Source organism: Dendrobates tinctorius, unplaced genomic scaffold, assembly GCF_039654945.1.
Source record: "Dendrobates tinctorius isolate UK_male_01 unplaced genomic scaffold, ASM3965494v1 ptg000009l, whole genome shotgun sequence".
In the NCBI taxonomy this organism is placed as follows: Eukaryota; Metazoa; Chordata; class Amphibia; order Anura; family Dendrobatidae; genus Dendrobates; species Dendrobates tinctorius.
In genome coordinates this window covers 5340846-5365000 of record NW_027361677.1, presented here as the reverse complement: position 1 = coordinate 5365000, position 24155 = coordinate 5340846, and the positions used below count along the sequence as shown (strand labels likewise).

The window sequence follows — 24155 nt, the reverse complement described above, 5'->3', positions numbered from 1 at the left end:
AATAGTAAAAGATATATAATGTTAAAAATAATTTAAAAAAAAAATAAATTGTGATATTCTCACCTTCCGGCGTCCCCCGCAGCGTTCCTGAGCCTCACGATGCTCCCGGCAAGTCCCGTTGTCAGTGATGCCTTGCGACCAATGACCAATGAGCATCATGCGACACCGCTACGTTATCAGAGGTCATTGTCATAAGGCATCGCTGGGAACGGGACTTGCCAGGAGCATCGCTGAGACCTGGGAACGCTGCGGGGGATGCCGGAAGGTGAGAATATCACGTTTTCTCTATCGCTTCATTGGGGGACACAGGAAACCATGGGTGTATGCTGCTGCCACTAGGAGGCTGACACTATGCAGAAAAAAAGTTATCTCTTCCTCCGCAGTGTACACCCTACCGACAGGAAGTAGGATGTTCAGTTTAGCATAGTGTCAGTAGGAGGTGGACACGGGTCTTTCATTAGACCCTTATCTACCTCAATGTGCATCGTTCCTTTTCAGGTACCAAGAGGGATACAATGTGAAAGGTCAAAACTGTACTCCCACAAAGAGACTGAGCACGGCGTGTACTGCCACCCCGTATCCTCATACGTCTAGCCGGCAGGACCCAAACTCCTAGCACAGAAGTGTCTTTAGGTGATCCTGACCTGGTCCTGGCCCTTCGTCTCTCAACTACTCGCCCACCAGAGCCTGTTAGTTGGATGAGATGTGACGTCCTGCAACATGTTTCCGGATGTCTGACACCACAGGGAGGAAGAGGTAAACGCCGCATAAGAAGATAGGTAAAGAAGAGGAAATCCCCTAGGTTCCAGTAGTCTAGGCCCTCTCCCTGGCCGCTCTCCTGTCGCACATGTGGGGAGCTCAGTCCCTGCTGAGGTTGGCAAAGCCCTCACCACCGCTCGCCGAGTGCTGTGTGTTTGACTTCCCCCAGCTGGTACCCTATTCAGCAGAATAGGCGAAGGTGGGCAGCAGCCTGCTCTCAGCGCGGATCTCCCGCCCCACCGCTTCCCCCCCCGCACCCGACTACCTTTCTGGTAGGATCCAGGTGATAACTCCAGAATTTTTCGGGCCTCCGCGCCGCCCCCCTTCGTCGGCGGTCTCCTGGGTCTAATCTAGGCCCCGGCTTCAATTGCGGCCTAGGCCTCGGTAGCCCCGCCCTCCATCCTCTCGTTTCAGGCAGGCTTTTTCCCCGCCCGTCTTCCCTCAGCCGCTACCTGCACCCAGCGCAAGCTCCGCCCTCCGTCCGGCCTCCCTTGCAGCGCAGAGAGACTATCCTTCGCCACCATCTTTCTGTCCCCAGAGCCGACGGTTGGCTCCGCCCCCGTTCGGGCTATGCAGAGTGGAGTTGTGCACAGCGCGCCCTTGTCTAAGGCAGGTAGGTGGGGGCCCTGAGCGGCCATATTGGTGTGAGCACACCGGTAATGACTCTGTCCTGCCTGCGGGCAGTGCGGTCCTCGTCACCGCTCAGTTTTGCTCCTGTTCTCTCACTTGGAAAATGAGATATGTCTTCCTGGACCTCGGCATCCTCCCTGCGTCGGCATCCTCCACAGCGGTCGTATTCTCCCAGCGTGGGACACGGTTAGTGCCTTCACCGGACAGGACCAGCTGTTTCCTGCCTATCTCCCCTCAGCCGAATCAGAGACAATGCGGAGTATAAGCCCCTCATAGTAAAATTAAGCAGGGCCACACTTTCCGCAGGCCCAGTGATGGAGCAGAGGATCCATCTTAGCTATTGCGTCTCATGTCAAATGCGCTATAGTCGTACAGTCAGTAATGTAATGGTTTTCTGGAGCCGTACAGTCTCTGAAGTAATTGTACTCTAGAACTGTACAGTCACTGATGTAATAGTACTCTAGAATCGTGTATTTTCCTGGCGTAATTGTAATCTTCTGCCGCACGGTCTCTAGTGCATCAGTATGTCTTGCATAGCACACAGAGGCTTGGAGAGCCACGCTGCTGTCTTCTGTATTTGCCGCATGGTGTCGGCCTGGTAGGGGGTTTCACTCGCACGTTTATTTTCATCGGAGATCTGATTTTGTCACACGGCTGTTGTGTTTTCGGCCATTGCAGATATGTGCCTTGATTTCAGCAGAGCAACACTCAACCATTGCTTCACACATAAAGGTGCTGGAGCCCTGGTATAGCATCTGCTCCCATATCTACTGCTCACAGGCACTCGCCCTTCCTTTTTTCTGCAGCCCCCTCCGGACGCTGGCTTCATACTGCTCTAAGCAGAATATTGTGCGGCTTCTAACTCTTCACGTCTGCAGTGTTTGGGCCGGACTTCCAGCTGGATAGACGTTCGTGCTACCTGGCAATTGTCTACTGTGGTTCAGTGGATAAAGAAGCTGACCACAACTCGCTGGTCCAGAGGTTGGAACGATAGCACACAACAGAGAGTGCAGTTAGTCTCTTTCTGATCCCAGGCCTAATGTTCTACTGTCAGAAGAATTGACTGGTCAGAATCTACTTTACTACAGTCTTCGTAGTACGGCTTACTACACGTGAAGCCGTTATTCTACCTAATGTCGTCAGGTATCCAAACCTAGACCGCAACACAGAAGCCGTTATTCTGCCTAATGCCGTCAGGTACCCAGTCCTTGACCGCAACACAGAAGCCGTTATTCTACCTAATGCCGTCAGGTACCCAGACCTAGACCTAGACCGCTACACAGAAGCCGTTATTCTGCCTAATGCCGTCAGGTACTCAGACCTAGACCGCTACACAGAGGCCGTTATTCTGCCTAATGCCGTCAGGTACTCAGACCTAGACCGCTACACAGAAGCCGTTATTCTGCCTAATGCCGTCAGGTGCCCAGTCCTTGACCGCAACACAGAAGCCGTTATTCTACCTAATGTCGTCAGGTACCCAGATCTAGACCGCAATACAGAGGCCGTTATTCTGCCTAATGCTGTCAGATATTCAGACCTAGAACACTACACAGAAGCCGTTATTCTGCCTAATGCCGTCAGGTACTCAGACCTAGACCGCTACACAGAAGCCGTTATTAGGCCTAATGCCGTCAGGTATTCAGACCTAGACCGCAACACAGAAGCCGTTATTCTACCTAATGCTGTCAGGTATTCAGACCTAGAACGCTACACAGAAGCCGTTATTCTGCCTAATGCCGTCAGGTACCCAGTCCTTGACCGCAACACAGAAGCCGTTATTCTACCTAATGTCGTCATGCACCCAGATCTAGACTGCAATACAGAGGCCGTTATTCTGCCTAATGCTGTCAGATATTCAGACCTAGAACACTACACAGAAGCCGTTATTCTGCCTAATGCCGTCAGGTACTCAGACCTAGACCGCTACACAGAGGCCGTTATTCTGCCTAATGCCGTCAGGTACTCAGACCTAGACCGCTACACAGAAGCCGTTATTCTGCCTAATGCCGTCAGGTGCCCAGTCCTTGACCGCAACACAGAAGCCGTTATTCTACCTAATGTCGTCAGGTACCCAGATCTAGACCGCAATACAGAGGCCGTTATTCTGCCTAATGCTGTCAGATATTCAGACCTAGAACACTACACAGAAGCCGTTATTCTGCCTAATGCCGTCAGGTACTCAGACCTAGACCGCTACACAGAAGCCGTTATTAGGCCTAATGCCGTCAGGTATTCAGACCTAGACCGCAACACAGAAGCCGTTATTCTACCTAATGCTGTCAGGTATTCAGACCTAGAACGCTACACAGAAGCCGTTATTCTGCCTAATGCCGTCAGGTACTCAGACCTAGACCGCTACACAGAAGCCGTTATTAGGCCTAATGCCGTCAGGTATTCAGACCTAGACCGCAACACAGAAGCCGTTATTCTACCTAATGCTGTCAGGTATTCAGACCTGGAACGCTACACAGAAGCCGTTATTCTGCCTAATGCCGTCAGGTACCCAGTCCTTGACCGCAACACAGAAGCCGTTATTCTACCTAATGTCGTCATGCACCCAGATCTAGACTGCAATACAGAGGCCGTTATTCTGCCTAATGCTGTCAGATATTCAGACCTAGAACACTACACAGAAGCCGTTATTCTGCCTAATGCCGTCAGGTACTCAGACCTAGACCGCTACACAGAAGCCGTTATTAGGCCTAATGCTGTCAGATATTCAGACCTAGAACACTACACAGAAGCCGTTATTCTGCCTAATGCTGTCAGGTACTCAGACCTAGAACGCTACACAGAAGCCGTTATTAGGCCTAATGCCGTCAGGTATTCAGACCTAGACCGCAACACAGAAGCCGTTATTCTACCTAATGCTGTCAGGTATTCAGACCTAGAACGCTACACAGAAGCCGTTATTCTGCCTAATGCCGTCACGTACCCAGTCCTTGACCGCAACACAGAAGCTGTTATTCTACCTAATGTCATCAGGTATCCAGACCTAGACTGCACTGCAACACAGAAATGGCTGTCTCCTATTCCCTTCTCCGGGTTCTCTCCACGCTGATTTGTTCACAGGATACTTAGAGCCAATGGCAGCTGTGCTATATCCGCTATCCAGGCTTCAGAAGCACCACCTTCCAGGTACAGTAGTTCAAACGGCCGTATTACTGTGGAGACGTGTCTAGGGTTGACTGCTTCAGTGGTACTGGTGTTCTGTACCATATTCAGGTGAGTTAGATGCTCTTGCCTTCAGGTTCCTCGCGCTCTATTGCAGCAGTATTATATCTCTTATCGAGCACTTGGATAGGCCTCTACCAGACATGTTTAGTCAATACATGCCGTCTTTCTGGTGATTCAAACGTACCCGAGGTCCATCTACTACACCGGTCCGGCTCTACTGTCCCATTTCAGGTGAGTCAGGAGCGTCCTCTTTCACGTTCATCTGGGTCTTTTGCAGCTTTTGCCTAAGCTCCCGTCTAATCACTCGTGGTGAGGTGCCGGAATTTATAGCTCCTGACGGGCTGCAGCTGCGGTTACAGGCCGCGTCCAGGTGAATCAAACACACCTTTCAGATGCATATTTCATTGTTAATAACATCTGTGGTTTGTTAACAGTTAAACGTAAGCACTACCATGTCCAAACGGAGCGGCTCTCTGTACCACAGAGCGGATCTCGGTAGCAACATAACTTGATTCTCCACCCTCAGGTGGGTCAGACACTGGTGTGTCAGGTACAGATGGTCGCTGTTTTACTGCGGAATGCTCTGGACCCTATGTGCTAGTTACCCCACAGGAGTTTTTGCCACACCTTCTGATCTGTTTACAGTACTGTCCGCAGGCTATCTTTACTGCAGGTGTTACGTCTAGCTTTAATGCTTGGCCAATAGTAATTTATACGTTCTAGTCTGTCCTAAGGGCCTTCGAGCTGCCACAATACCTAAACTCCTTATCTGTCGGAACTTGCTTATTCTTTCTTACAGACGCTGGGTAAAGCCTCCAGCAGCTCAGACATGTGACTTCTGACCGTGGCTGGAAAATGTATCCCACCTCAGTCAAGAGTGGAATCTGACCAGGGTAGAAAGCTGCTCCAGTCTGGGATCCAAGGATGAGTCTGGTGATAACGCGTTTCTTCCTTCAGCTAGAATTGTATCTTTTCCCTGTTCTCCTCGGGCATGTTGTCTTAGACTTAGGTAAGCGGGTCTACTCACCGCAATCCCCTCCCTGCTCCAGAGGGTCCAGGATGGATTTGGTCGTTTACATTGTCATACGGATTGACCTGCCTTTCGTCAGCCTATTTGTCCTCTGGGGTCTGTTTTATCTACCTAGAGCCAACTTTCCTTAGAGTTGACATAGTCCATGTTTTGCATGGACTTTCCTTGCTCGACTAATCTCTTTTCTAAGTCCGGCTGGACTATTTTCTCCATATCCACCCTCATCCCTGAATGGTGGGTTTATCTTCCCTTTGATCTCAAAGTAATCCAGTAGCCTTCGTTCTACCTGCCTAGTCGAGAAATCTGTTGTCTCTTCATAGCCATCCTGAGCCTACATCGCGTCGATGAGATCCTGGTAATTCCCAGGTGCCATTCAGTACGTTTCCAGTGTTCGACTCTTTAGCAGGTTCCCAGTGGCCTGCTCTCAGGTCCTGTCATTTCCTCACAGAACGGACTTCAGCCGTTTCCAAAGAAGGGGGCGCCTCTGTATATCTCTTTTCTCCCGAGTGCTTGGCTAAATTGGACTGCTTCTGCGGCTGCGAACCCTCCGGTTCCAAGTTTTCCGCCACTATGGTCCTTCCTCTCCCAGAAGTGCAACGGCTAATTCACACAGTAGTTGGCAAAATTCTATAGCCGCGTGGCCTAGCTTGCTCATCAGAGCATTCTTTCTGGACACCAGTCGGATGATTTGACCGTCCTCACTGTCCAAAAATTTTTCTTGCATGGAGACATGGGTTTTCGACTATCGTTCCTATCTAAGGGTTCCATTTTGGCTTTCGGTTTCACGAGCGAAATTATCCCCAAAGAAGTCCCTCACCAATTTTCCGTTCTTTCCATGTGGCTCCAATAGGCCAAATCATTGATGAGGTCACCGGAAGGACAAGCGCTCTCCTTCCTCAGGCCAAACCTCGTCATTCTTCAGCGCTTTTTTCTTCAGCGTGGCTTTGGGGATCTAGGTTTGAGTCCATACTTGTTTTTCTCAGGAAGTAATTTTCTTCGTTCAACATTTGCCTCCTGTGAATCGCATGATTTTCCCTTGTTCCATGAAGCTCTTATCCAGGTCCTGATTTTTTTCAGGGCTTTGGCGATATCTGCATTTGCAACGGACTGGTTCCTTTTCCTTCCAGTTGGTAGCCTGTCCTTTCAGACTCTCAACCACCCTTGGGGTCTCAGAGCCTGTAGCAGCCGTGGTGCACTTCCTGTGCATCAAGGGTCCACTCTCCATCATTCTGAATTCCCTTTCTTTCGTCCGCCTCAAACTTTTACTTCGTGACGCTCTCGCATCAGGCTACCTTGCCACCGCAACGGTACTTATCAAGCTCCGGCTTCAAGTGTACAGGTCCTCTGGCCTCCAGGTCGTCTGCTCGCGGAATCTGGTCGTTATTAGTAGGGTTGCCGGCTCAGAAAGGAATGCGTTCTTTTGAGTATGATGCACTCTGCCCGGGCAGTGTGTGTCCTCCTGGCGGTACTCTTTCGGCCTTCGTCTGGCACCTCTGCAGTGCAATGATATGTCCTCCACAGGTCCATGAGGTTTTCTTCAGAGCCCATGCCTAGCTTCGGCAAGTGCCGGTCGGGGTAAAAGACCTCGCAGGTGACCTTGCAGGTGACGAGGGTGACTTCCTCGTCTTGATTGGAGTTGTTTTCTGTTCCCTCCCCTTGGGGACTGCTTTGGGACGTCCCATGGTTTCCTGTGTCCCCCAATGAAGCGATAGAGAAAACAGGATTTTTAGTTGCTTACCGTAAAATCTGTTTCTCTGAGCCTTCATTGGGGGACACAGCACCCTCCCAAGTTGAACAGCTCGGTTACTGCATAATATTGTTACAGTGTGGATTTGTGTTTTCTGTGTTTTTATCTCGTCTACAGATTACTTCTCCTACTGCTTTCTCAGTAGCTGAACATCCTACTTCCTGTCGGTAGGGTGTACACTGCGGAGGAGGAGCTAACTTTTTTTCCGCTTAGTGTCAACCTCCTAGTGGCAGCAGCATACACCCCATGGTTTCCTGTGTCCCCTAATGAAGGCTCCGAGAAACAGATTTTACGGTAAGCAACTAAAAATCCTGTTTTGTTTTGTTTTTTTGTTTTTTTTTTTTACAGGGATAAGGTACCCAGGGCCTAGAGGAGAATCTCCTCTCCTCCAGACCCTGGGTACTATCTGCACATGATCCACTTACTTTGCGCATGGTGGGCATAGCCACATGCGGAAAGTAGGCGGATCAATGCATTCCTCTGTGTGCGGAATCGTGGGAATTCCGCACAAAAAATGAGCATGCTGCGTATTTTTCCGCGATGCAGTTCTGCTGCGGAAAAATACGCAGCATTAGCACAGCATGTGCGGAATGCCATTGTATTCAATGGGTTGCTTTTTGTATGCATTTTTGCTGCAAATACACATAAAATCCGCAACGTGTGCACATAGCCTTACAGCTGTGAACATATATTCAATCTGTGTTTTTTTTTTTTTGCACTCTTGACATTTCCATTTTTGCTTGTACATTTGTATTTCCTCTTTCTGTGTCTTTGTCATGCAGGAGACACTGTCGGCTTTTTATTGGACTTACATAAAAAGTTAATGGTCTTTTCTCTTAACGGGAATCAACTTCCACCTGAGAAACAAGTTTTTTCTTCCACCACGTAAGTGCTGTGTTTGCTTTCCCAGCGTCTGTGATTTGTGGACTACAAAAACTGTTCCATTTCCTCTCTGGGTCTTATACTGGAATCTCTGTGTATTTTCTGCACGTTGTGACATTATTATGCACCATATTGGGCTTAGATGGCAGCTGCCATAAAGAGAGTGTACAAGGATCATGTGGGGTTTTTTTTTTTTTTTTTTTTTTGCATGTAATAACATGGATGGACTTTACTCCATCTCCATTGTCCTTTGAGGTTCACACTCTCTCATTGTGCTGGAATTGCTGCTCCCTCCGGTATCTCTCCAGTTTTTCTAGGAAAACCGCTCAGTGTTAATATTGGGCATGTGTTTATATATAATCTGGCCAGATAATGGTAGACTAATTTTACCCTTAATATATACCAGCAGTCTCCCCACAAATGTGCCTAAGGGGCTCACTAGATAATGTAGAAATGTCAATGCAGCCTTTAAGATTTAAAGGGATTTACCCTTTTCTGATGCCTACGGGATCCCATCCTCTAAGCCTTAACCCCTTAGAGGGGTTCAACAGCCCTCTTTATATTGATGATCCTCTTCCCATACACATATTAGAATAATGTTGCGCACACCTGCTGATGTAGACTAGTGCGCCTGACACTCTGTATATGGGGACTCAAGTCAACTGATCGTTGGGGGGATGTCTATCGGACACGCCTGACTGCCGATCACTTTGTTCCTCTCCCGGAAGTAAGCCGGATGTCTGGTAGCAACTTTCTCATAAAGGACACAGCTGATCGAGCGCGCCTGTGTACGGGAGATGACGGTTGGCAGAACCATTAGCCAAAGCATTGTATGGACATCAGCCATCTGTGTATAGGGGCCTTTAAAAGAAAAAAAAAAAAAAGCACTCCCACGAAACTTGTCGCCTAAGTTTGTGTAAATGCAGTAACATACTCACCATACTCCGTCTATCACAGATTCCAGCGCCGCTCCAGTCCTCTTTTGGGTCACGTGACTTCTATTCCGAGTTCACATGAGCCGGAAGTCGCTTTTACATTGCAGGTCTATGAAGCGTCAGAACGAGCCCTGCGTTGTAAAATGACTACCAGTCCACTCATAGAACCCTGTGCGATTCAGGCGAGATGGAATAGAGGTCACATGACCCAAAAGAGGACCGGAGCGGCGCTGGAAACCAGTGAACACGATGATCGGTGAGTATATTACGATTCTTACTCTACACTACGTACACATTTATACAGGTTTAGGCAATACAGGTATTTTTTTTGGAGCACTTCTTTAAGTATAGCCCATCAGTATAAGATGGTCATGGGCCAACACTTTAAATCCTCACTGATGAGCTGTTATCAGTGATTATCACCCCTGACGGCAGCCATATGTTGACAGTGCATGGCGTGGAACAGCACAGCACCACTGACTGTGTAGTGACTGCCCCTGGTTACTGCAGCTCAGCACCTGTTGAAAGGGATAGGAGCAAATCTGCAGCCCCCAGTTTTTTTCAAAGATGAAGCTGATAAAACGCCCTAAAGTGGCTTCACTGTCATGGAATTAAGAGGATTCCTTCAGAATGGTTTCAACCCTGGGGGATTTTCTGTCTTTCATTTTTTCCTCCCCTTATTCCAAGAAAAAGGAGATTTTTGTGTACTCATCGTAAAATCTTTCTCTTAGCCTCAAATTGGGGGACACAGAACCATGGATGTTATGCTGCTGTCCACTAGGAGGCGACACTATGCATAATCTGAAAAAGATTAAGTCTCCTCCTCTGCAGTATACACCCCTGGATGGCGTCAGCCTTCACCAGTTTTGTGCAAAAGCATTAGGAGGAACATAACAGAAACAACATAACCATGCCTGTAAGAAGGCCACTATATACGAGCTCAAAGAACAATGAGAACTCAATCGTAACAACGGCCCATAAGGGCAACAGGGTGGGAGCTGTGTCCCCCATTTAGAGGCTAAGAGAAAGAGATTTTACGGTGAGTACACAAATCTCCTTTAGTCTGTCGCCTTATTGGGGGACACAGAACCATGGGACGTCCCAAAGCAGTCTCTGGGTGGGAAGCAATGGACGAATATTGTGCCAACAGGTCCCTAAACTTGGGGCACTGCCGTCTGCAGAACCCGCCTGCCCAGACTCGCGTCCGCTGAGGACTGGGCATGGACTCTGTAGTGTTTTGTAAACGCGTGTAGTCCAAGTGGCCGCCTTACACACTTGTTGTGCCGAAGCCTCGTGCCGAATAGCCCAGGAGGCCCCTACCGCCCGTGTAGAGTGTGCCGTGATACTGGCCGGAAGAGGAGAATTGTTAAGGCGGTTAGCCTCCTGTATGGTGAACTTGATCCACCTGGCCAGGGTAGCTTTGGAAGCTGGCAGACCCTTGTGAACGCCTTCCGGAAGAAGGAAAAGGGAATCCGACTTCCGGAAGGGTGCAGTCCTAGACACGTATATACGCAATGCCCTGACAAGGTCAAGCGTATGCAGAGCCTTCTCCACTCTATGAACCGGGCAAAGGGATGGCAGTGAAATTTCCTCATTGAGGTGGAAGTTGGACACAACCTTCGGAAGGAAGGATGGGACTGTACGGAGAACCACTTTGTCCTGGTGAAAAGCCGTCTGCAGGAGAGTGCTGACAGTTCAGACACCCTGCGTAGCGAAGTGATTGCCACCAGAAAGACCACCTTCTGTGATAGAAGGCGGAGTGGGACTTCCTTAAGAGGTTCGAAAGGTGGTGCCTGCAATGCTGTCAGGTCCAGGTTGAGGTCCCACGTTTCCAGTGGACGTCTGTAGGGGGGAACTAATGGCGAAACTCCCTGGAGAAAAGTCCTTACTTGAGGCTTGTTAGCAATACGTCTCTGAAAAAGTACTGAGTGCGCTGACACCTGGCTCTTAAGCGAGCCCAGGGATAGCCTAGCGTCCAGACCCGATTGGAGAAAGCCAAGTACTTTTGTGAGGGAATAAGGGAGCGGGATCTGGCCGCGATCTTCGCACCAGGTAAAGAAAGCTTTCCAGGTACGGTAATAAATCTTGGCGGAGGCTGGCTTCCATGCCCTGATCATGGTTCTAATGACGTCCGGTGAGAGCCCTGCCTGGGTTAGAACCCAGGTCTCAAGGGCCACGCCGTCAAATTGAGAGCCCCTGAGTTCTAGTGGTAGAACAGAACTTGTGACAGAAGATCGGGACGGTCTGAGAGACGCCAGGGGACGGCTGCTGTAAGTTGTACGATGTCGGCGTACCATGTACGTCTGGGCCAGTCTGGCGCGATTAGGGTGGTTGGAACTCCCTCTTGTTTGATCTTCCTCACGACTCTGGATATCAGGGGGAGAGGGGAAAAATGTACAGAAGCTGGAACTGAGTCCAGTCCTGAACCAGTGCATCTGCTCCGAGCGACCGCGGGTCGCGTGTCCTGGCCATGAAATTGGAGACCTTGGCATTGAGATGGGATGCCATTAGGTCCACATCCGGGGTCCCCCAGCGATGGCAGATCTGGCGGAAAATTTCGGGATGGAGAGACCACTCCCCCGAGTCCATTCCTTGTCTGCTGAGGTAGTCGGCTTCCCAGTTGTCCACACCCGGAATGTGGACCGCAGAGAGTACCGACCTCGTGTCTTCCGCCCAGTGGAGGATATGTGCCACTTCTCTCATCGCCTGGGTACTGCGGGTCCCGCCTTGGTGGTTTACATATGCCACCGCCGTGGCATTGTCCGACTGTACTCTGATATGAGAGTCTGCCAGTAAGTGACGAAAGGCTCTCAATGCCAGGAAGACGGCCGGAATTTCCAGGATGTTGATGGGCATGTTCGCTATCACTGGTGACCACTTGCCCTGTGATGTAGGTGCACCGCACCCCCAACCTGTCAGGCTCGCGTCGGTGCTCAGAACCTTCCATTGACCTGAGAGAGAGGATTTTCCCGTTGCCAGTGAGGTTGGCTTGAGCCACCAGTGAGGGACCTCCTGGTTGCCGATGTTAGCCGGAACTCCCTGTCGAGGGAGAAAGGATTCCTGTCCCAGGACTTGAGGATGGCTAGTTGAAGAGGCCTGAGGTGAAACTGGGCAAGTGGTACCGCCTCCATTGCCGCTGCCATCATGCCGAGGACTTTCATGGCAAACCGGAGAGATCGGGGGGAATTGCGGAGGAGTATGCGAACTCCTAGACGGAGAGCCAGTGCCTTGTCCCTGGGAAGGAGCACCAGACCCCCTGGAGGTGTCGAATAGCATCCCCAGGAAGGTCAGAGACTGACTCGGGGTAGTCGATGACTTTTGTAGGTTGACTAACCAGCCCAGGTGACTCAGAGTGTCGATTACGATTGAGACGCTGACCTCGCAGTCCTTGAAGGTTGAAGCCTTGATGAGAAGGTCGTCCAGGTATGGAACGACTACTATGGTTCTGGAGTGCAGAACGTCCATGGTGGCAGCCATGATCTTGGTAAACGTTCTGGGAGCCGTGGCGAGTCCAAACGGGAGAGCCACGAACTGGTAGTGGTCCTGGTTGATTGCAAACCTGAGAAATCTCAGATGGGCGGGAGAAATCGGTATATGCAGGTATGCGTCTTGTATGTCTATGGAGGCGAGATATTCTCCCTGCTCCATGGATGCAATGATGGACCTAAGGGACTCCATGCGAAAATGACGAACCCTGACATACTTGTTGAGTTGTTTTAGGTCCAGTATGAGCCGGACGCTGCCTCCTTTCTTGGGGACTACGAACAGATTGGAGTAGAACCCTCGAAAGCGCTCGGCCGCGGGAACCGGTACTATGATTCCTGCTTGAAGGAGGGAGGAATCCGCCTGGTGGAAGGCATGAGCCTTGTCTGGCGGTTTTGGGGGGACAGGGGAAGAACCGGTTCGGTGGGCTGGAATTGAACTCTATCTTGTATCCGGAAGACACTCTTTCCTTGACCCATCTGTGTTCTGTAATAGGCAGCCAGACTTGCTGAAAGAGTAGAAGTCGTCCGCCTACGGGTGGGGTGTCTTCCGGAGTTCGTGAGTCATGATGAGGAGAAAGTTTGAGGTTTTCCTCCTTTTGGGCTTTGCCTGGCCTGCTTTTGACTGCCAGGCCCTGTCCGGCCTCTGCGCTGCACGTGGGTTGTCATGTGGAGAGCGGTTACGATTTTGTGCTGGACGCGAGACGGACCAGCCTGAATCATTCCGAAAGGATCGGAATCGTGTTTGGTTACGCCTTCTGAACGTGCGTTTAGGCTTTAGTTGAGGGAGAGAAGTACTCTTGCCCCCAGTGGCGTTGGAAATTATTGTGTCCAACTTTTCACCGAAAAGCCCCCCACTGAGGTACGGGAGATGCGTGAGGGACTTCTTTGATGTCGCGTCTGCTTTCCATTCCCGCAGCCAGAGGATATGCCGGATTGTGATGTCGTTTGATGCTATCCCCGCTACACCTCTTGCGGAATCCAGAGCTGCATGAAGCATGTAATCTGCTACCACTGCTATTTGGACCGCTTGGTCCGACAGCTCAGGATTTGAAGCTTGGAGGCCAGTCTGCAGTTTTCTGGCCCAAGCCAGAATGGCCTTGGCCGCCCAGACTGAAGCGAACGCGGGAGCCAGAGAGGCCGCTGCCGCTTCGAAAATTGAACGAGCCATGCGTTCTACCTGCCGGTCTGCTGCGTCCCTGAGGGTTGAGCTATCTGGCAGTGAAAGGAGGGTCTGTGCTGCTAGCCTAGAGACTGGGGGATCCACTTCGGGTGGATCTGTCCACTCCTTGCTGTCTATCTAAAAACCTACAAAAGACAAAATGAAAAAAAACCCTGCTATAATTAAATAAGTAAAAAGCAAAAGTGCATTTAAATCATACAGAGTTCTTAGTAATACTGTATTTGATCAAACATAGCATAAAAGCCGTCCCATCATCGACAAGGTGACTCTGCGGTCGGGGCGGTCCTACACTGTCTAATATTAAAAACCTTATCATGTGTCAAAGTTGACGTCCGTGTCTGCCCTTATTCACACAGACGTCAACTTTGACACATGATAAGGTTTTTAATATTAGACAGTGTAGGACCGCCCCGACCGCAGAGTCACCTTGTCGATGATGGGACGGCTTTTATGCTATGTTTGATCAAATACAGTATTACTAAGAACTCTGTATGATTTAAATGCACTTTTGCTTTTTACTTATTTAATTATAGCAGGGTTTTTTTTCATTTTGTCTTTTGTAGGTTTTTGTATGCTTTTTGGCCATGTGAACATGCATTTACATGCTGCATGTGTACCAACTCAAACCAAGCTCAATTTTTGTGTTTTTTCTTTGTATTTTTGCATTCTGTGCAAGCTGGGGTGTGGCCTCCCTCTCCTGAGCTGGAAAATGTATTTAAAGGCTTCCCCTGACTGGTGTCCAGTGGTTGGGACCCGGTCCGTGTCTGCCCTTATTCACACAGACCGGGTCCCAACCACTGGACACCAGTCAGGGGAAGCCTTTAAATACAGTTTCCAGCTCAGGAGAGGGAGGCCACACCCCGCGGGAGCCAGGGAGGCCGCTGCCGCTTCGAAAATTGAACGAGCCATGCGTTCTACCTGCCGGTCTGCTGCGTCCCTGAGGGTTGAGCTATCTGGCAGTGAAAGGAGGGTCTGTGCTGCTAGTCTAGAGACTGGGGGATCCACTTCGGGTGGATCTGTCCACTCCTTGCTGTCTATCTGTGGGAAGGGGTACCTAGCCTCCAAATATTTGCGATTGGCGAATTTCTTCTCAGGCTGCGAAAACTGCTTAGTAAGGATCGCCTGAAATTCCGGGTGATTAGAGAAGACCTTAGGTGGTTTCAGAACACTTTTCAAAGCAAATCTTGTGTTCTGAGGCTTCCGGGGGTGGATCAGAAGTGTCCAGCACCCGATGGATGGAAGAGATTACGTCCTCAACTAGCGCTGTATTGCTAGGAGGACCAGGGACCGGAGACCTTTCCGTTTCGTTGTCGGAGTCACAGATGCCTTCCGAATCCTGCGTATCACTAAGGTGTTCCCTGGTTGGCGAGCTGGGGCGGAGGTCTTCTGTGGTCGGGGATCGCTGTGGAGATCTGCGTTGCCTGTCTGTTAGGGGACGGTCTAGGTGACCTGAAACTATGGTGTGTCTCCCTAGAGGGGGATGACTGTGTGCTATGGGATGACGCAGATGAACGCGACCTGTGGGTCCGCTTACGTCTGGGAGTGCCGGAAACGGCATGTCCCTGAGTGGAGCTGTCCCTTTGCTGGGTAACGCTCATAGCCCAGACATGACCCTGCAGAGCCTGGAGTAATGTGGAGATTAGGTTATCTATGGACTGTGTCATACACTGCGACATCTGGGTAGCCCATTCCGGTGTGGTAGCAGACGCTGAAACATTGGTAGGAGCCTCTTGGGGTTCTGACCCGGTATTTTGGCTACAATCCCGGCAGTGTGGGTACATACTGCCACTGGGGAGAGTGGTTTTGCAGGCTGTGCAGAATGCATAAAAACAGTCCTGCCTGGTTCTCTTCCTTGAGCCCGGCATAGTGCACAGAGTGCAGAAGGGCTGGCTATGCAGAGGGCCCTATAGGGGTGGCTATACAGAGGAAACCTATAGGAGAGCCTTACAGGGAATATGGAATCACAGCCGAGTAAAAAACCCAGCTGTGATCTTACGCCACCAGTGTGCTCCTAGGTCCAGCGCCGAAGATCCACAGTCCTGTGCCCCCCCGGAGACTGGCTGGCGTGATGCTGCTGAATGCTGCCTACAGCAGAAATGGCCGCTGAAAAAAAAAAAAAGAGAAGGGGGTGGAGAGCTGAAAAGGGCGCGCAGAGCTGTGTAAAAACGTGCCCTATCTGTCTCGATCCGCCCCTTCTATGACACTGTAGAGTGTCCTATTTGTCGGCCGGGGGGGCGGAGAAGAGGTGGCGACTTCAGCTAGGCCGAAGCCGCGGCCTAAATTAGATGTCGATGCCAAGAAAGGTCTCCAGGCCGGCGCGGAAGTCTGGGAGGGGGTCGAAACTGAACCGGACCCCTCGGAATGAAAAAGCAGTATAGCGGTGGGGCTATAATCGGGAGGGGGGCTGTGAGAAGCCCCTCTGAGGCACCATAGATCTGGTGCTGCCGCAGAGACGGGCGCAGTGATCCCTTGTCTCCATTGTGCCATGCCTGCCTGCACTCCCCCCTGGCCCCGACATGAGCCCGCAGCTGGGCTGTGGTCCCTGGTTACTCTGAGCTGCAGAGTGCCGTGGTACAAACCCTACCTGAGGTGTCTCAACCTAATACCCCCAGAGGGGGGATTAGGGAAGGTGCTGCTGTCACCATCAGGGGGCTTCATCCTCGCCTCGATCTCAACTCAAGACCAAAAGGAATTGGGGAAGGAGGGGGGTCTCGACTTCAAACCAGCACCCGCAGGCCTGGGGAAGGAGCGACATGGGGAACAGCCATCTCTCCTTCAACCGGGCACCCCATGATAGGGGACCGAGGAAGGAGCCATGCCGGAAGTCTCACAGGAGACCCTCTTTTCTTCATCTGTAATCCGGATGAAACAGGAAAAAAAAATTTTTTTTAGGTGGGCCTCCTTGCGACACTAAGCAAAAACTTGTGAAGGCTGACACCGTCCAGGGGTGTATACTGCAGAGGAGGAGCCATAGTTAATCTTTTTCAGATTATGCATATTGTCGCCTCCTTGTGGACAGCAGCATAACACCCACAGTTCTGTGTCCCCCAATGAGGTGACAGTCTCTCACTCCGTCTCTCATACTCACGCCGTCATCGCCGCTGCTCCACGATCCCCGACATCATCTTCCGCCGGCGCCATCCTGGATCCAGACGTTGTCCACGCCCGCGACATGTTCTTGCGGCGACGCCATCTTGAGTATCGTGAAATCACGCGATACTCAAGATGGCGTCGCCGGAAGAACATGTCGCCGGCGTGGACGACGTTGGGATCCAAAATGGCGTCGCGAAATCTCGCGAGTTTTCGCCGACGCCATTTTGGATCCCGATGTCGTCCTCGCCGGCGACATGTTCTTGCGTCGACGCCATCTTGACTATCGCGGGATTTCGCCGATCCAAAATGGCGTCGCCGCAGGAACATGTCGCCGGCGTGGATGCCGTCGGGATCCAAAATGGCGTCGGCGAAATCTCGCGAGATTTCGCCGACGCCATTTTGGATCCCGACGGCATCCACGCCGGCGACATGTTCTTGCGTCGACGCCATCTTGACTATCGCGGGATTTCGACAATCCAAAATGGTGTCGCCGCAAGAACATGTCGCCGGCGTGGAGGACGTCTGGATCCAGGATGGCGCCGGCGGAAGATGATGTCGGGGTTCGTGGATCAGCGGCGATGACGGCGTGAGTATGAGAGACGGAGTGAGAGAAAGGGTCGTATGTGGAGTGAAAGAGTGAGTGGATGTGAGTGGAGATGGTGAAAGGTGAGAGGAGTGTGTGTGTTGTGGGTTAACATGGAAAGAGGTGTGCGGTGACATCACCGGTTACAACTGGACGGAAGTTGTTACAACCGGAAGCTGCTTAGGGCATTTAAAATATATATATGTATATATATATATATATATATATATATATATATATATATATATATATATATATATATATATATATATATATATATATATATATAAAATATATATACATTTTTAACTTTATTTAATAGTCCCCTTAGGAAACTTGAAGCTGTGATCATCTGAATGCCTACTGCTGTATATAGCAGGGCTTCTTATACAGTAAAATCACGATCTCCTATGGACACAGGAGATTCACAATAACAGGCACAGGGGTCTTCTGCAGACCCTGTGATCAAGTGACGAGGCGCTGATGTGTGAGACTTGTGACTTGCTTCTCACTGTCAGTGACTGACAGCGGCATTTAACAAGGGGGCACTTATATCATCACGATGTTTCCCAGCATGGCGCACTATGTACACACTGCTGTCCACCATTATATTTTATGGCGCCGTTCTCCCTTAGTGAATTCTTCAGTTGCGTCCTGTATAATAAAGCCGCCATCACTGACTCTCTCTCCCTCTCCTCCTCAGGTCTGGGTTTTTCGCTGCAGCAAGTTTCATGTCCTATCAGCAGTGCGAGTTCAATTTTGGAGCAAAGCCCTTTAAATATCCACCTGCAAACAAATTTAGCACTTTTAACGAATATGCCGTGTTGGCTCCCGAAGAAAAGGTCATTTTGCCAAGGTAGGAGATTCTCATGCACCACTGCCCTGATATACTGTAGGTTGATCATCGGGAGTCGGACCACCCAACAATCTGATGTTGATGACCCATTTGAGTACATGCCCAGTTTGCTATCAACAGCTTGTACGCATGGCCAAGATGGGGAGGAATTACTGCCCGAGCGATTTATATACTGCAGGGACTGGGCATAAAATATAATGTTTATTGTTACAATCAAATAAAATCAGGTCTTAAAATTGGACATCCATATATGATAATTTTTTATGCATATATTGAAGAAATATACATATTAAAATTATGTAAAAATATGGGCATACTATCCCTTATCAGACATACATCCACCTTGCAAAGGGGGGGGAGGGAGGACGAATCCAAGGTACAACCAATGGTCATAATAAAATTGCTTTATTAGTGGGGTCAGGCAAGGTACAAAATGACATGCTCTAGTGCCATAAAAATATACAAACATAAACAGCACATGGGGACACAGAGACTGCAGTTGCCACTGCTATATATGAGGATAAAGACATATTGAGTACAGTACACCCCCTGACGAAGGTGTTCCGAAACGCGCGTTGGGGCGGTCACAGGGACTCCCAGTTTGCCATCTGCCTTTGTTACTTTGTCCAGGTAATTTATGTATATGTATATTATGGATTGCTGTTAGGACTTTTCATGTCATTCTAATGAGTGCACTAGCCTGATGTCATTTTCTGTCCAGGTAATTTATAATTCATGTGAATACACACAATTAATTGTTGCCTGTACTCAATATGTCTTTATCCTCATATATAGCAGTGGCAACTGCAGTCTCTGTGTCCCCATGTGCTGTTTATGTTTTTATATTTTTATGGCACTAGAGCATGTCGTTTTGTACCTTGCCTGACCCCACTAATAAAGCAATTTTATTATGACCATTGGTTGTACCTTGGATTCGTCCAAAACCCCCCCCCCCCCCCTTTGTCATGTTGTATAGTACAACTGGTCTGTTATAGTCCGTAGGTAATAAATGTTGGTGGCATATTTTCTGGTATTTATACATGTATATTAATTATTTGCCCCAAATGTTATATATACCAGATTTCACTACCCTTGCTATTCAATACATCCACCTTGCAGTATACAATTGTAAAAAATGTGCAAAAAAATAAAAAATATTATTATAGCACTATAAACTGATAAAGTGCATCATTATAAATAAAGTACTTTATATTTCTATAATGAAATAAAATAATTAGTGCTAATGTAACTTATGTGAATGAATGCATAAAGTGCTGTGCTCAGTGCAAAATAAGTATTAGCATATCTATGCAGACCATACACTAGTAAAAACTGCAACAGTGTCACAAAGTGATCTGTACGTCTGCTAACCAGGAAAACAGTATATCATGATTAAAATCCAGACAATAAACAATGTATAACTTACAAAAATGTGCTATGTGGATTAATCCTGGTCTCCTGGGATAGACGCCTTGCCCCAACGCGCGTTTCGGCGCTATGCCTTCATCAGGGGGTGGCGCCTATCAGAGACAGGTGAGTGTGTGTGTGTATGTATATATATATATATATATATATATATATATATATATATATATATATATATATATATATATATATATCGTGACCAATAGAAAAAAAGGGGGGGGGTGATAATTAACCAATGAACATAAATGGGATGTCCGGATATTTGAAACTCCACAACCAATTGCGCATGACCAAAATGATTCCATGACAACATATGTATACTAAACAAGCAATGTTGCTAAGCAAACTGGCCGTCATGTGATCAACCGGGAAGGTCACTAAAGTCATGAAGATGATTGTCACATGACCGGAAGAAAGATAACTGCCAGCAAATAAACAGACAAACGTCTGTATTGCTGAAAGTATATATAGCTGGCCATCATATATCCAAAAGTGGTCACCAATATTGAAACACAACACCCGCGCCTATATTACTGAACACCACCACATGCGCCCGGTGGATCAATAGATGTATAGATAGATATATAATGTATGCATCAAGTCAGATGCAGATAATTGACGCACACATGACGGGAAGGCGGGAATACAAGGCAGGGTGCGTCATGTCATGAAAACCACAAAAAGAGGAAAAAATCCTCCAAAAAATTCAGTTACAAACCAGATGGGCCCAAATGCATCTGCACTAATCCAGGGTGCAGCGGACCCAACTAAAATGGCAGCTGCACAGGTGCATAAATACCAAATGAAACAGCCAGCCTACAATCAGGGATTGGCCGTGTGGTACACAAGTGCAGAAGAAATAATCCGCAGTGTCAACTAGAATGCATCCCGTGTGAACAGAGGCCACAAGTTGTGCACTTTTTATTTTTTCCAGGGTGCAGTTGGGCCCAAATGGTTCTGCAAACTTGTGGCCTCTGCTCACATGGGATGCATTCTAGTTGGCACTGGGCAGCCCCCCTATATGGTGTTACTAAGAGGTTGTGAACCAGAAGCCCTGCATTCCCTGTGTGAACATTGCCACATACGGATTATTTCTTCTACACTGGTGTACCACACGGGCAATCCCTGATTGTAGGCTGGCTGTTTAATTTGGTATTTATGCACCTGTGCAGCTGCCATTTTTACTTGGGTCCGCTGCACCCTGGATTAGTGCAGATGCAGGGCGCGTCATGTCACCAGGTCACATAGCACCTGGAGGCATACCGCGACCATACCCAGATTTTCCCCATACTGCTGCCACATGCGCGAACCTGCACCGACAGTAACCCTATTACAACCATACAAAGGCAAGTAATCATATCATCATATATACCGCATATATCAGAAATTGTGTATAGGAAATTGTAATAATCACTATACAGATAAGTATGGCATATGAACAATTATAAGTGCACAAATATAAAAGTTATCTTCTCTACATATAGACATAAACATAATAATAATAAAACATCCGTGTAATATAATATATGATCAACCATAAATATACGTCATTATCCACGTGTATGAATCAATATTTCTTCATTCTTTGTAAATTAGATCCACCATACCAAACATCAAATAGGATACAATCCAATTACGAGCAATATCCAGATACTGAAATTATGAAATTCATAAGAAAATTATTAGTATAAAATGGTAAAATTACACTTAGTAAAAATGACATTATTGGTCATAGAAAAATACCAAATCGTCACCATTGTAAAACCATAAAAAATAATTAAAATTAAATAATGTGTATAATATTAAATCTGTCTCCAATAGGTACAATACATAAAAATTAGCAACAGATTTCTTCAAAAAGGTCAGAGAAATGGAGCAAAACTATTGTTTTCATTGAGACCAAGTGGTTGGACCGTATTAAGGGTCCAGATCCACTTAGTCTCATTGTCCAAGCTTACGACTGACATTGGCACCCCTAATGTTGGTAGATATCATATCAATTCCCCGGACTTTCAGTTTGGTGCTGTCACAATCATGATATTGCTTAAAATGCCTCGGGATTGTTTTCATTGCATTTATATCATTTTCTTTCACAGCTGCCTTAATACCAAGGACATGTTCTCGAATCCTGATTTTCAATTGTCTCTTAGTCATACCGATATGTATTTTATGGCATGGACAAACTGTGAAATACACCACCGCTTTAGACGTACATGTAATATGATGTCTTATATTAAGCGTACGTGTTTCACCTTGATTAAAGAATGTTTTTGTACGCTCTACATTTACACAGGCAACACAATTACCACATGGAGAACATCCAAAATCATTAGGGACTTTATCCAAAAAAGTGGGTTTCTGTACTGGTGTATAGTTAGGGCGGCACGGTGGCTCAGTGGAAAGCACTGCAGCCTTGCAGCGCTGGGGTCCTGGGTTCGAATCCCACCAAGGACAATATATGCAAGGAGTTTGTATGTTCTCCCCGTGTTTGCGTGGGTTTCCTCCGGGCACTCCGGTTTCCCCCCACATTCTAAAGACATACTAATAGGGTATTTAGATTGTGAGCCCCATCGGGGACAGTGATGATGATGTGTGCGGAATATGTTAGTGCTAATAAAAATAGTTTATTATTATAGTGACTTTTCACCAAATAGTCACGTAAATTATCTGATCGCCGAAAGGTTATTTCCTGCGGCCTACTCAGTAAATAGACAACGTTGGATCAGCACATAAAATAGGCCATGACTTACTTAGGCATTCTCTGATATAATCAGCCTGAGCATTGTATTTTGTAAAGAATCTCACTTTATTAGTTGTTTCTTTTTGCCTATTAGAATATAACAATGAGTTACGTGACAAATATTTTGCCCTTAAATATGCTCTCTTGACCATACGATGACTATAACCACAAGCCATAAGCTACCTTGTTTTCAAATCGAGTGCCTGTTTTTCAAACATATCAGTTGAACAAATTCTCCTCAGGCGGAGGAACTGGCCAATAGGAACTGCTTTAATTACTGATTGCGGATGAGATGACTTGGCATGCAACAGTGAATATACTGATGTTGGTTTACGAAAAATGTCAGATTGCAACACATTATTGGAATCTTGTATAATCTTAACATAAAGAAAATCAATCGAATTGGAGTCGGCCAAATGAGTCAAACGTATATTCATGTCATTATCATTTAAACTTATCATAAATGATTTGAGTGACTCCAAAGTGCCCTGCCAGATCAGAAAGATGTCGTTGATGTACCGTGCCCAAAAAAGGACACTGTCCACCGACGACAGCCGATCCGACAAGAAGAGGTCCCTCTCCCACAGCCCCAGGAACAGGTTGGCATACGACGGTGCAAATGCCGCAACCATGGCTGTCCCCTGGAGCTGCAGGTAGAAGGACCCCTTGGACACAAAAAAATGATGAGATAAAGAGAATTCCAATAATTGAACGATAAATGATGCCATATCAGTCCCAAGATTCGATGATTCTAATGATGGCTTAAAAGCAGTACGGTTCTTTTTAGAATCATCAAATCTTGGGACTGATATGGCATCATTTATCGTTCAATTATTAAATCAGTTCCTATTGGCCAGTTCCTCCGCCTGAGGAGAATTTGTTCAACTGATGATATGTTTGAAAAACGGGCACTCGATTTGAAAACAAGGTTTTATGCTCGTGGCTATAGTCATCGTATGGTCAAGAGAGCATATTTAAGGGCAAAATGTTCGTCATGTAACTCATTGTTATATTCTAATAGGCAAAAAGAAACAACTAATAAAGTGAGATTCTTTACAAGATACAATGCTCAGGCTGATTATATCAGAGAATGCCGAAGTAAGTCATGGCCTATTTTATGTGCCGATCCAACGTTGTCTATTTACCGAGTAGGCCGCAAACAACCTTTCGGCGATCAGATAATTTACGTGACTATTTGGTGAAAAGTCACTATACACCAGTACAGATACCCACTTTTTTGGATAAAGTCCCTAATGATTTTGGATGTTCTCCATGTGGTAATTGTGTTGCCTGTGTAAATGTAGAGCGTACAAAAACATTCTTTAATCAAGGTGAAACACGTACGTTTAATATTAGACATCGTATTACATGTACGTCTAAAGCGGTGGTGTATTTCGCAGTTTGTCCATGCCGTAAAATATATATCGGTATGACTAAGAGACAATTGAAAATAAGGATTCTAGAACATGTCCTTGGTGTTAAGGCAGCTGTGAAAGAAAATGATATAAATGCAATGAAAACAATCCCGAGGCATTTTAAGCAATATCATGATTGTGACCGCACCAAACTGAAAGTCCAGGGAATTGATATCTACCAACATTAGGGGTGCCAATGTCAGTCGTAAGCTTGGACA

At 47.6% G+C, this 24155-nt stretch overlaps 1 protein-coding gene across 3 annotated transcripts in view; it reads left to right on the top strand.

Annotated features, from left to right (window-relative positions):
• RSPRY1 (ring finger and SPRY domain containing 1) overlaps positions 1-24155 on the top strand; it is a 104125-nt gene that overhangs the window by 59440 nt on the left and 20530 nt on the right. For all 3 annotated transcript variants that reach the window (XM_073582278.1, XM_073582282.1, XM_073582288.1), the window contains 2 exons: positions 8126-8228; positions 18205-18357. In XM_073582278.1, the coding sequence (XP_073438379.1) occupies positions 8126-8228; positions 18205-18357 (256 nt within the window). The remainder of the gene's footprint in view (positions 1-8125; positions 8229-18204; positions 18358-24155) is intronic.